The sequence below is a fragment of the Microchirus variegatus genome (assembly GCF_963457635.1).
Source record: "Microchirus variegatus genome assembly, chromosome: 16".
NCBI lineage: Eukaryota > Metazoa > Chordata > Actinopteri > Pleuronectiformes > Soleidae > Microchirus > Microchirus variegatus.
Window position 1 is genome coordinate 21,602,791 of NC_139817.1, and position 13,931 is coordinate 21,616,721.

The 13,931-nt window shown below is 41.2% G+C and overlaps 1 protein-coding gene across 1 annotated transcript; it reads left to right on the forward strand.

The window, feature by feature from the left end:
* Window positions 1-308: 308 nt before the first annotated feature.
* LOC310938577 (deubiquitinase DESI2-like) lies at window positions 309-12,727 on the forward strand (the record flags this gene model as incomplete). Its single annotated transcript, XM_083903099.1, has 7 exons — window positions 309-393; window positions 973-1,109; window positions 1,757-1,852; window positions 10,340-10,412; window positions 11,529-11,622; window positions 11,735-11,876; window positions 12,485-12,727. The coding sequence occupies exons 1-7, from the start codon at window positions 330-332 to the stop codon at window positions 12,725-12,727; spliced, it is 849 nt and encodes a 282-aa protein (XP_083759225.1). The 5' UTR covers window positions 309-329.
* Between the last annotated feature and the right edge of the window lie 1,204 nt (window positions 12,728-13,931).

The following is a 13,931-nucleotide window of genomic DNA, read 5'->3' on the forward strand; positions in this document are numbered from 1 at the left end:
ACATGAACAGCTGTGTTCATTGATCATTAACAACTTTTAATTAACACTGTCCAGTGTGTGCCCCCGCCTATCGCCCCGCGTAGGCTGGGATTGGCGAGGTGCCCCCCGCGGCCCCTCATGTGGAGGCTTGAGCGACAGCCTGCAGTTCCCACCCGGTCCATCGGGGGGCAGCACAAGCACAAGTCACCGACTGTACTGAGAGAGGAAGCGAATCGAAACTGCTGCTCAATGAGTTCACCTTCAGTTTAACTGTTACTTCGGTGCCGCGAGTCTCCATGATTCCCCTCTGAGCAGCACTCGTTTTAATCTTTACCTGGTGCGTGGGCAAAATGAATGGCTCTCTGCGCTCCTCGGACAACGTGGTGGACATTAAGCTGAAGCGAGGACCGGCAGGTGAGGAGATTCACGGTTAGCACGCAGCTAGCTGTCAAGCTAACTGTGTACGAGTGTGTGCGCGCGCGTGTGTGTATGTGTCCGCGTCACAAAGCTAAAGGCTAATTTAGAAACAAAAATGAACCTAACTTCGTCCCAGAATGTGTTGTTGTCTACTCTAAACAATGGAGCTGAGTTAATGGAAGCAGATTAAGATCATATGTTACAGGGTAATTAATATATAGTGACTTTATAGACTTTGACGCAGTGTAAAATACAGAAAAGTAACGGCCTCTCAGAGTGACAAGCTGTTCCTTCACTGAAACCAGTGACGATGTTCAGTTCATAGAGTTTATTCGATTTAGAGAGAGAGAGATATTCGGCTCTGATTTGCGTTTACACTTGAGAATTGTTATATAACGAGCCCCCAAGTGGCCTTTGATTCTGTATCAAGGATTCATCTTAAACTTTGACCCATTCAGATAAATACAATCAGATCAACAACTTTTGCCCCAATGAACTGTTGTGTACATTGAATTTTACTCAAAAAAATATGGCCTCGTTCAGTAATTCAGTAATTGTGTTGTTGTTTTTCAATAGGCTTGGGCTTCAACATAGTAGGAGGTGTGGACCAGCAGTATGTTGTGAACGACAGTGGCATTTATGTGTCCAAAATAAAAGAAGATGGAGCTGCAGGTTTGGATGGAAGACTGCAAGAGGGCGACAAGATCCTGGCGGTAGTAAAAGTTGTCTTATCTTGGAATGTGCAGGACACAGAGGAGGACATTTAGTGAAGCACCTCATGAGCCTTTGCATGTTTGACCCCAGAAGGATTCCGGGTGAAAGGCACACTTATTAAAAACACTTAAAACCACAACATTCAAATTATTGTCAAAAATGTCTTCTCACAATTCTGGTTTGGGCCAGATAAATCGTGCAAAAATGCAACGCAACATAATCTGATTTACTACAACACATCTTCATTTGTGACGTGTCCAGGGTGTGACCAACCTTTCGCACTTTGTCACCTGGGATTGGTATCCAGCTCTCCCACGACCCTCATGTGGAGGATAAAGTTGTGGAAAATGAAATAAATGGATGGACAGACATCTTGATATCACCCACAGCACCTAAGTTATCCACACCACACAAAAAGTGCACAACATCACCAATTATAACCATGTACAATGTTACCATCAAGTACTTTGAGGTCCCGTAACTCAAAAAAATATTCCAGTGAGAGGCAGAAATGTGTCACCTCCACCTAGAAGGTTATGTTTTTCTCTGCGATTTGTCTTTTTGTCTCTTGGTGAGTGTCACTGTCTGTGTAAGTCTTTATGTATATTTAAAAACGTTTTTGCTTCATGTTGGTTCTTGACCTCAGATTAATGGAGTCCAGCTGGAGGATCTGTCACACAAAGCTGCAGTGGATCTGTTCAGGACGGCAGGGGAGGATGTGGAACTCCGTATTCTCAAAAAGGTCAGGGGCATGATGTTTTCACTTTTCAGAAAGTATGGGAAATTAAGGATGTGCACAGTCTGGCAGGCTAATCATAGCTTTGTCCTGACAGTCACTAAGCTGCAGCCATTAAAATGAAAGAAAGGATATTACTATGGACCAAAACAACACTGGCCAAGAGATAACTAAGGCTATATCCACATGGAAACAGACTTTCCCTGTATTTTTGTTCTTAAAACGTTTTCCATAAGCACTGCATGGACTCTCAAAAACCCATTCCATGTAGATAAAAGGTTGATTTGATGATACAGAACTTTTGTGGATTCTCCTTAACTTGTTCTTGTGTGCATGGTCTGTAATATTAATGATACAGGGATTTCCTTGTTTCCCTATAAGCAGGAAGCTTGAATAGACTTTTGTCTTCATCATTTTCTCAAACTTTATAGATGAAAACATGAATTGAGAAAATATCAGCAGATTATCAGTATTGAAAACGGAGATTAGTTGCAGCCCTGGCTGAAAACGGGGTTCGTACGGTCATGGAAAAGCCTGGAAAAGTTTTGGAAATTGAAAATGTATTTTCTAGGTCCTTGAAAAGTTAGTGAAAAACGAAATTTCCTGTAAAGTTTTGGAAAAGTCATGGAAATATTGCACGGATAATATTTTGGATGCGTTAAACATAAATAAAATGATGTAATGTGCGATTTGACACGGAAACAAGCAGATCACTGGCGCCAGATGCTTGGCGACCCTCCAGTCCTCACATGGATTTTGAGATGCTCTATTCAACGAGAAAATGCCAGGAAAGTGTAGTTTCAACAAGTGTGATATGATTTAACTGCGTCTATGCAAATAAGGCATACGGAGATGATCATTCAGTCCTGGCGTGTGGGGTAGCTAAAAACACACAGAGGTAAACAAAGTAGACGCCTATAGGGGACAATAATTAACATGGAAACGATGCCATACAGTGGCTGCAAGTGTATAAGGCAGGTGTGAACCAAAACGTGAATAAAAAAAGCCCTTACAGAATACAACCACTTCCTCTTTTTTAACCATTACTAAAAGCATTACTCAAATAATAACTCAAATCAATAAGTATGAAAGAAAGTTACAACAGAGTGGCTTTTTAAGGAGAGCTTTAAACTTTGGCTACTGAAAGATGCAGACCACGGACGTGCAAAATGCTGATCATGCAAGACGTGTCGCAACAAACTGCATATGTTTTTTTATTTGACGAAAGTCTTAACAAAGATTTGCAGTCAAAACAAATGGACATTCATGTAAGACTGTGGGATGGCACTGATTTTCGGTCTTGGAAACTCAATGAAAGGTTATGGAGAAATCATTGAAATGTACGAACCCTGTGAAAGTGTAATGTGGCTGTTAAATGATAACCTGTTTGTGGCTTTTATGTTCATCCTTGTTTCCAAATCTCTGTGTTGCAGTTGCCCCTTCACATGAACGGAACCTCAGACTCGCAACCTGAACATCCCTCTCCAGTGTTTTCTCTGGGATTACTGGTCGCTCTAGTGGGAGCCGCCGCCCTCTTTTCATTCATTTACACACGACACGCTAGGAAGCACTTTTAGCTCTGCCATTTACTGTCTCTGTGTTGTATTTTAAGATCAAAAACTTTGCTAAAGGCCAAAGAACCTGAAGAATGAGGGGGAAAAAACTCTAAACAGTAGACCTTATTTTTTTATTAGTCAGTGTTGGCGTTTAGGTTCTCCATGTTCATGCGATTTAATGGTTGCTTCTTATGCTAAAGGATGCTCATTTTCCACAAAGATAACCTCTTAAATGCAGCTTTTGTGACATACACAGTTAAAGAAGGATGTACACATGACATCCCTGCTGCCGAGCTGAGCTCACACAGAAACTTTACGGCTTCCCAAACGCATGAGACGTCGGCAGAAAATTCCAACCTTGGGTCAAAACTTAAGGGGCCATGCAGTAACTGAGAGTTTTAGTGAGTGGCAGACATGAGATCACGTTTCTTCTACTTTCATGCATTCCATATGACTGGGTTTGATTCTCATTTTGCGTTCTTGTACAGACTCGTAGCAGCAGCAGCTCAGATCGAGTTAGTGGTTGATGTGATTAAAATGTGTCCTGTAATGTAATGGACAATGGAGTGCCTTGTTGCTGCTTATCGTCGATCAAAATGAAAATCCAGCCCTCTCCAAAGAAAGAAATTAAATATTAAATACAAATTAAATAAAGACTCCAGCAGTCTTTTAAAAGTGTGACCAAACCCTATAGATAAGCTCCAATCCACTCAGTTTTCTTCTCACTTAACTTCCTTTCCTCAGCCATCATTCCATTTCTTCAACATGTTTAAAAGCAGGTGACCAATACAGTTTCAAAGTCATCATTTCAAAAGCAGCTCAGTCTCTTGTTGAAACAGCTGCACACCATAGGTTTTTAGAAAACATTAAATGAGGATTAATACACATTCAGTGTGATAGTGATAGTTTCCAGCAGCAGGACTGTTTATCCTTAATTGACTCGAAATTCAAATATTGTAGCCAAGTGTGTCTTTATGAAGTAATAATGTCATCTTGTGTGGCTCATTTTTAATCATGTTTGCTCAACAGTGGCACAAGATACGTGTGTATATCTTATATTTGTTTATACATTTTGTTCATATTTGTGAGGGGAAAAAAATATTTAGATAATCGGTTGTTCACAGTATCACCAAGTATCACTCGTTCACTCAGGGTCAACTATTAAATATACATATGATGGGGTGAACGGTTCACTTGCTAATACTCGGTCAAGAGATGCTGCCATGTTTGTGTCACTGCCATTTTAAAAACATTCTCCTCATTTTCCGCGAATCGTGTACCATCTGCTTAACGAGTGTTCTTGTGGGAGTGAAAATGAAAAGTGAGGAAATTAGTTTTTCTTTTGTGTGAAGGACCAACGGCCTAATTCTCCAAATCAGCTTGAGCCAGTTCCATTAAAGGGGACCTTTCTGAGCAAACAGCAACTATAAATGTTATTGTTATTATTTTTTTGCACTATTCACAGTCATTCAAGTATGACATGAGGGGTGTGTGAATTGAGAGTGATGCGCGCGTTTGGTCTACGTTTGTGTTCGGTCGCTCCGCGTCTGTCCTGTATCTTCTCTCTCCGACATGTGTTTGTGTTTGACTGTTGTCTTGTTGTTAATACATTTCATGTCGCTCTGCTGATCGGGGACTGAATATGTGCAGTATGCCAGAAGAGAAGATCACGTGCACTACATGATGATGCAAATACTGTGTGTTTGACATCCAGGCACCAATTAAAATTCATGTTGAATTCACCACATTTTTACGTTTTCTTATTCATTTCTAAGTTTTCGTAAACTGTATGCTCCTGTCAGCAAAACTGACATTTTCTTTCTCCGAAATTCTGTCATGATTTCTGGAAATTAAAAGTTCATTAGATTTTTGCTGACAAAGTTCTTGCAACTGTCAAGTTTGTGGAAATTGACTGTTAAAGTTTAGATAATGGAATACTTTTCACTTAACAATTTTCACTGAAAGTTAAGTGTTGGTTTCATACTTTTGACTTGGTAAATTATATCATTTTGTCTCAGGAAATGCTTCATAGATTATTTATTTATTGGAACAAAGGCCCCAAATCTGACTAGTTAGCATACATCAAACACAAGACAGTATGTTGTGAATTTTTCGCCAAAAAATGATTTGTTCAGTTAAAGTTTTTGTGTAATTCTTTCTGCGGATAGGAAATAATTACCAATATTCACGTAACCTCTTATATTGTAATTTAATATTCTTAGCTTATTGAGCTAAGTTAGCATATGTCAGATACAAGATACATCTGCTGAAATGTACTGTTAAAGTTTAAATAATGGAATACTTAACAATTTTCTCAGAAATGTAAACGTTGGTTTTGTGTCTCATACTTTTGACTTGGTAAATTATATAATTTTGTCTCAGTAAATGCTTCATATATTGTGTATTTTTATTGGGACCAAGGGCCCAAATCTGACTAGTTAGCATACATCGAACGTCAGACGGTAGCCTATGTTGTGAATTTTTTGCCTTTTTTACATAACTTGTTCTATTTTGTAATTTAATAATTCGTTGTTTAGCTTTTTGAACGACGGTCCGAATCTGTGAAGTTAGCATACGTCAGATACAAGATGTTGTCTTTTTAACCTCCAAAATAAAAGCACTTGCTTTCAATGGCCAAAAAAACAACATTCACAATGATTTGGTTCCACAAAATAAACAGTCTTACTTTATTTGTTTTTATTGAACCAATTTAAGTGTTTTTCAAGCTGAAATTTTCGTTGAATGTTATATGTGTGCGTTGATTGCTTTTCAACACATGTTCCATTATGAATACAAAAACAGGCTGGTAAATTATAATATTTATTATTCATATTATTACAGTGTTTGCACTTCCATCAACAGAACAACGCCCTTCACCACTACAGCGGATGTAAAAAAAAAAAAAAAAACTCTCATCAGCTGTCAGAGATGGTGTCTCTGGGGCAGATACTGTATGATGTAATCAAAATGCTCCAGTCTCCACACACACACACACACAGAGAGAGAGAGAGAGAGAGAGAGAGAGAGAGAGAGAGAGAGAGAGAGAGAGAGAGAGAGAGAGAGAGAGAGAGAGAGAGAGAGAGAGAGAGAGAAAGCATACGGATGGATGTCAGCTGCTCTTCCTCAAACATAATTTAACCCCCATCATCATCATCATCATCGAGCAGTCTGGACGGAAAGGGTTCGGTGACATGTGGCGGAGTTCGGGACCAGAGAGAAGCTGGTTGTGTGCCATCAACATCATCATCATCAGCACCGGTCCGGGATGCTCCTGCTCCTCCTGCTGATCCGGACTCCTCCTCCTCCTCCTCCTCCTCCTCTTCTTGTTCGACAGTAGTCGGCTTCAACATCCTGCGCGTAAAAATGGCCTCGACGTCGGTTCTCCTGTAGCCGCCTGTCTCTGCTTCGTTCTCCCCACCATGGCAGGAAAGTCGCCCGCTTCACATTTCCACACTTGGTAGGCATGTATCGCAATCACGGATGAGATTGTAATCTACGGCGCGATATTTTGACCTGTTGTGCTCGCGTTTCATACATCCTCCTCCTCCTCCTCCTCCTCCATCTCGCCTGTGCGTAAAGCAGATCTGTGTGGAACTGAGGAATCTGAGCCTCTTGTTTTCCTCCTCCTCTCTCTCTCGTTGCCACCATGGAGCTGTGACATCTCGCCTCAGCTGCTTTGGGACATTTTTCTCGTCTTTTACGCACAGATCTCTTGCAGTGAGTGGTTGTTGCTGCTGCTGCTGCTGCTACTGCTGCCGCCGGGAAGGAGATGAGCAGCAGAGGCTTGACCACCTTCAGTGTGGAGGTGTGGAGCTGCTGCTGCTGCTGCTGCTGACCGCCTCACCAAACGTGGAGGGTGGGGACGTTTTTCCTTTTCCTACTCAGGTTTAAACCATGGCCAATGAACCTGTCATCCTCAACGTGTATGATATGGTAAGAGAACATTATGTGCATTTTTTTTTTTAAATATATATATATATATTCATATTATTTCCACTTCCTGTCTTGGTGGACAGTGAATGCATCACTGCATATACTGTAACAGGGCCCACTGCACACCTGTTTCACCCTCACAGCTGTTTTCATGTTGCACAACAGCCAAACTGGATTAAAGGGCCAGTGTGTAAGAAATAGTGACATCATATGGTCGGACTGTTGATTTCTCCACTCACCCCTTCCTTTCCCATGGGGTCAGTAAACTACGGTGGCATTCACAGACCAAACAAAACATTGTTCTTCTTCATGTGTGTTGTAAAGTATCTATGAAATGCTATGCTCCTCCTATTTTGTGCATTTGGGCTGCTGTAGAATCATGGCAGCAAAGTGGGATTTTATTACTTTTCAGGGATGTAATATTTTGTTTTAGTAAATATTCTTAATAAATGAATAAATAATAGGGGTTAATGGCTGTTCTGTTAACTAAGTAATAGGAAGTAGCTGCAAACAAATTGGCTTTCCTTTATGGATTGAGTCATGACAGTCTTGCACAATGTACAAATAAAATACTTTTTAAAATACACTTATGCAAACATAGTTTATTTAATATCTGCCTACACACTCTCCTAAATGTTAAACACAGGAGTTGAAAAAGGGGGAAAAAGGCAGCAAAAATGTAGTTGAGATTAAATGGATTGTTCACACACACACGCACACACACTGTGAAAGAACTGCTCACACTCAAACAAACACACACTTCTTCTGATGTTATCCATTACCTTAACGGTAACCATAATCTCACCAAAGTTCGCATCTTAGTTCGTCAGAAATCAGCTTCTGCCTCATTAGGACCACGTTTTGGTCTCCATGAGGAGACTGCAGGTTCTGACAAGGTCAGTGTTTATGAAAACCAGGAAAGGTCCTAAGGAGGTATCACATTTGAACACACACACACACACACACACACACACACATCATCACCATAAGCCCACACACAGCAGTAAAGGACCACAGTCTGCCTGATCTTCTCATACTGTACCGCTGAGCACCGTCCTGTGTGGATATTATGCAACACATTGCTGTGCATGCAGAGAAATGCTCCATTTACAGCATTTAATGCAGTAAATACAGAATGCATAGTGTATATAATGCAGCTGTAAGTGTTTGTAAAGGCATAACAAGTATATAATCATCTTGTGAAAAGACATTTGTTTGTCTCTGTACACACACAACTCACAAAACAGGATGCAAACCTCTTTATTTTCCGAGCTAGCTATATCTACAACTAACGATTATTATATAAAATGGTCAGAAAATGTTGATCAGTTTTCCCCAAACCTGGAAATGACGATGTTCTCAAATGTCTTGTTTTGTCCACAAAACAAAATGATTCAGTTGTATTATTCTAAATCAGGTCGCATTACAGTTAAAACTTCCGACCAGGAACTCAGAAATTCCGACTTCTGAGTACAACTGGAATACTATTAAAGGTCCAGGGAGTAAGAATTTGTGACATCTAATGTTGAGACTAACAAAAGGAGGACAAAGGGCATCAGGTAACTGTTGTTTTCTTTGTTTGCTCATTAAACACTGAGACTGGCTGGTTTGGGCTCCAGTAGAGACATATGACATGTTTCCACTAGCTCGATTCAACTCAGTACGGCACGGTTATTTTGCATTTCCACTAGTGAACTGTAGATCAGTTAAAAAGGCTTAACAATCCTAAAAGTGTGGGTCAATCTGCAACGATTACCAGCGAAATGTCTTAAATCTCAATATTTAACAGAGGGGTCTGGTGTATTTAGCGACAGCGCTGCTGGTCGCCACCGACGAGCGGTATCACAAACCCTGCCGCTGTATTTCAGTCCTGATTCTAATGATTCAGTTGGACTGAAAACATCTGCTTTACAAGTCACTAGACTGTGTGTGGTGTCGCGTATAAAAAGAAGTTACGGCAGTTTCATGCAGCCGTGCAGTCGTGACGCCGCCCATGTTGAGTAGGTACTGTTTTGTAGTGGAAAACCAACCTAAACCGTGCCGTGCCGAGCCCAGGCGCGTCAAGGCGAGGCGAGCTGGGACCATAGGTGGAAAAGGGGCTATAGTGGTACAAAATGACAGCCTCCATAAAGCCAGGCCCCTTGCCTACATGTAAAAGGCTTATTCTCAGGCTACAGTAAAAACAAGTTCTATATTAAAGGGATTATACACTTCAATCTCAGCCAATAAACCAATACATTTGACAGAGTTGACCTTTTAAAGGGTCTCACTTTTATCCATTTCTGGTGTGACAATGTAAACATCCAGTGGAGTGGAGGTCACAGCAGAAACACGAGACTATTGACACAAAGTGCAGCCGTGGAAATGGTCTTATTGTAGCTTGGAAATGTTTTCCATTATTAATAGTGGACAGCCGGGGCGTCGTGGGTTTCCGAGGGACTGGGAGTGTCGGTGGGTGTGAGGAGCTGAATCTGTCTTGCCACAAATAATCTCCTGATTGTCTGCAGTGAAAAGCGGCAGCAAGGCTCAAAGCATGAGCAAGTGAGATTGGGATTTGTCTTGTGTTTGATTTGCTCTGGTCTAAAAGTCTCTGACTGATCGTACGTCTGCCCTCTCATTTAGTTTGACCTGTGAGCGGTCATCAAGACGAGAAAACATTTAAACATCATCATCTAATAATCAACCTAGTCCTAATTCTAACCCTGAACCAAGTCTTAACACCTCAAATAGCCCACCCTTTAAAATTGCGAGGAACAAGACAATATGTCCTCGACAAGGACAAGGTCAAAATGTCCCCAGAAAGGTTTGTGCTCTTCACACAGCCGACTACACACACTACACACTTTCATACTCATTCACACTGAGCCACCATGGCCCCAGGCCATTAGTTGATTTTGGTTCAGGGCTTTATATCCTCACAGTGTTTGCGTGTGTGTATCAAAATAACTCTTGATATTGATTCTAAAAAGTCTCACTCAGGTCTTCTCTCTCTCTTTCACTGCAGTACTGGATAAATGAATACACTTCCAATCTGGGTATTGGAGTTTTCCACTCAGGCATCGAGATTTACGGTAGAGGTAAGACCCAACTTCTTTTTTTTTTACAGACACACAGATGAAGTCTGGCTTTAAAAATGTCAGAATGTTGTTGTGTTCCTATTAATGTGACCCCAATTCTCTGGATTGGCTCACCGCTGACTCACCAGGCTTGTGATTTAAAAAAAGAGGCAGGAACCAGCATGAAACCAGATCACTGGGAATTCTATCATGCTCCTGCAACCAGAAATACTGTGGTTCAAACAGGAAGTTTATTTTAATGCAGACTCAGTGTCATATACCAAGCGTGCTGAATATTTTGTTATGTAACAAACAATTTTATATACGGAAAAGATTCTGATCTGACTGGTGGTTTTTTTGTTAGATTATTTAAATTTACAAGGAAAAAAGACCACAAAATATACAAAGACCTACGCACTCAAACATGGGCATTAAATAATAATGATAAAGTCATCTGAAAAATAACCAGTGTTGTAATGTAACGAAGTAGAAATACTTTGTTACTGTACTTAAGTAGAATTTTCTGTATCTGTACTTTACTTGGTTATTTATATTTCTGACAACTTTTACTCCACTACATTTCCTCAATAAAAAGTGTACTTTTCCTCCGATACATTTCCCTTAACCATCTTCTTTACTCGTTACTACAAAATAAAAGCTGAGTTGGTGACGTAATGCCTGTTTGTTGTCGCTAGCAGTTTTTAGCCGCATATTTTGGCTCCAAGTGGACTTAAAAGTCTGATTACATCAGAAAATTACACTTAAGTACAGTAAATGTCAAGTACTTATACCCAAGTAATAGTCTAAAAGGTGACTTTAACTTCTACCAAAGTCATTTTGGTAGAAGTATTGCTTTCAAATACTTTATACAAGACTTAAAATAACTACATTTGCTGTTAATATAAATTAATAACTAACAAAGAATTGAATTAATTGTGTCCCTTTTGCTGTAATCACTGTCTGCCAGTGTCGCACTGCCGTAAATACAGAGCAGGGAGGCCTGCAATTAGCCAGGGCTAATGATTTAAATACAGAGCGACAGTGATTAACTCCTTCTGTGCTTCTGTGTAATTACAGCTATTCAGTGCTTTTGTTTTCAAGTGTGAAAGTAATGGCTCTGCATCTCTGTCCTCACAGAATTCGCATACGGGGGTCACCCGTACCCTTTCAGCGGCATCTTTGAAATCAACCCGGGAAACGCCACTGAACTGGGCGAGACATTCAAATTCAAGTGAGTTCAGAACACACTGTACCGTAGCTCCGGTTTAGCATACAGGGAACGACTGTGACGTCGTCAGCGTCGACGGTAAACGAGCGATAACTGTTTTCTGCCTCCCAAACAGGGAGGCCATTGTTCTGGGCACCACAGACTTCACGGAGGACGACATAGACAAAATCATGGAGGAGCTCGGTAAAGAGTTCAAAGGGAACGCCTACCATCTAATGCACAAGAACTGCAACCACTTCTCCTCCTCGCTGTCAGAGGTCAGTCTGCATTGCACTGTATCTGGACCAGTTGTGTCGTCAGTGCTACCTGAGAAAATATCGAAGTAACACCATTATCACCAACATTAAAATACAGTGGTGTAAATAGGCAGATTTATTCCCAACAAGATAATTCACCCTCTCATCATCATCCTCTTCCTCACATATAATTCACACACTGGTTTAGTGAAATTAGATCAAGATGAAGCGAGAGATAAGGTGAAGGTTGTTGCATGTGCGGCACGCCAAGTCCGACTCCAGTCTGTCTAAACATATACTTGCAGGAGTAATCAGACTATGAATCGCATTATCCAGGTAGGTTAGTCCCAATAAGACTAGTTTGATTTTAGTCAGACTAATTCCATCCATCGATCCATCCATCTTCTGAAGATGGGGATTTTGTCACAGACACAAAAACAAAAAAATTGCTTTACTGAGAAACACAGAGATTCATGGAGCGCATAGGCTTAACTTTGACATGCCACTGCTGCTTTAAGTGTATTCTTTTACAAACAGGAAGTCTGGATTTAAGTCTGGGAACTAGAGCTTCATAATCCATGCATCCTTTGTTTATCATAACATATTGTGACCCTTTTTTTTTTTTCCAGCTGTTGTGTGGGCGGGAAATCCCTCGCTGGGTGAACAGACTGGCCTACTTCAGCTCCTGCATTCCCTTTCTGCAGAGCTGCCTACCCAAGGAGTGGTTGACCCCGGCTGCCCTGCAGAGCCACATCAGCCTCGGCCTCCACAAAGAGGACCAGAACGAGTCCAGCGACGAGGACCTCTCGTCGCCGCCCGGTGCCGCCGGCGGGTCGGGCTCATCGCACAGCTGTCGCCACACGAGGGTGTGAACTGACCCGGCCTCCCCCTCAAAAACACACACTGACCTCTGGACCTTTCCTGCCACTACTGCTAATGACTAAAAGTGGCATTTGTAGGCTTGAACAACCAACTGACCTCATACTGTTTGTCCTCTGAGTAAAGAGGCAGGAAGTGGAGTCTCCTCGTTGTTGACGGGAGCGTCAGACCTACAGCACAGAGAACATGTCTGCCCCCTTCTACAGATCGCATGAAGACAGAGGCGAACTCCAATCCGAGTGCGACGGGATGCTCTGATTTCAACACCAACCACTTGTAGATCTGAAGTTTGTAGTATGTTGTTATAATTAGTCTTTTTCCATGAACCTTTAAAACCTTTGTCAGCCTTGTTCCCCGCCCTGCCTTCAGAGCTGCTTTTGTAGAGTACGTAGAGAAACACCAGAAGCTCCATGACAGTGACGCTAATGGCATCTGTTTAAATTGAACAAGTTCTCATTCAATAACCTCTTTGTGGCCTTCAGTTGATATAGTTGACTCTGCGTTCTTTGTGCGGAGCTTGAAGTAGACGACTTCGGCCATTTTAGCAGGTTAACGGGTTGAAGAGGATTTGACTGTCCCCGTGATTTCAAACAGTTGCATGTTGAAAGAATTTGATAATACATCAAAATATACCCACCATATCATCTTTCTCCTCCTTTTTTTTATTTGTTTTTATTTTTTAAACATAATAGTCTAAACTGGGGCTCATTTTAAACGGCTGGCTGACTTAAGAGGCCAGTATAACCAGTTTATCAGCAGTAAAAAGGCAAATGATGTTCAGTTTCAACAGACACTGTTCATACAGCCTTGGGCAGCCATGTCACTACCTGTGATCACAAACACAAACAAAGGCAAGCTGCCACTCTGACTGTTAACTATGACCCACTATCTTTTTTCTCACACTTTTTTTAAAATCCAAATGGTATTTATATAATACTGCTACAATTACTGTTTCCGTCATTAAACTGGTGCAAGAGACTGAGCGAGGGAAGCAGCATTTCAGTATTCCTCTTTGAACTGAAGTCATCGTAAATGGATTAGCTCATTTTGGGAAGTACTGTGTATTTATTTACTTGCTCTCAGAGGAATAGATGTGAAGATCAATACCACTTTCATATCTGTACAGTGAATATTTAAGCTACAGCCAGCAGCCTGGTTAGATCAGCTCAGCATAAAGGCTCTTCTCCAAAGGTAACA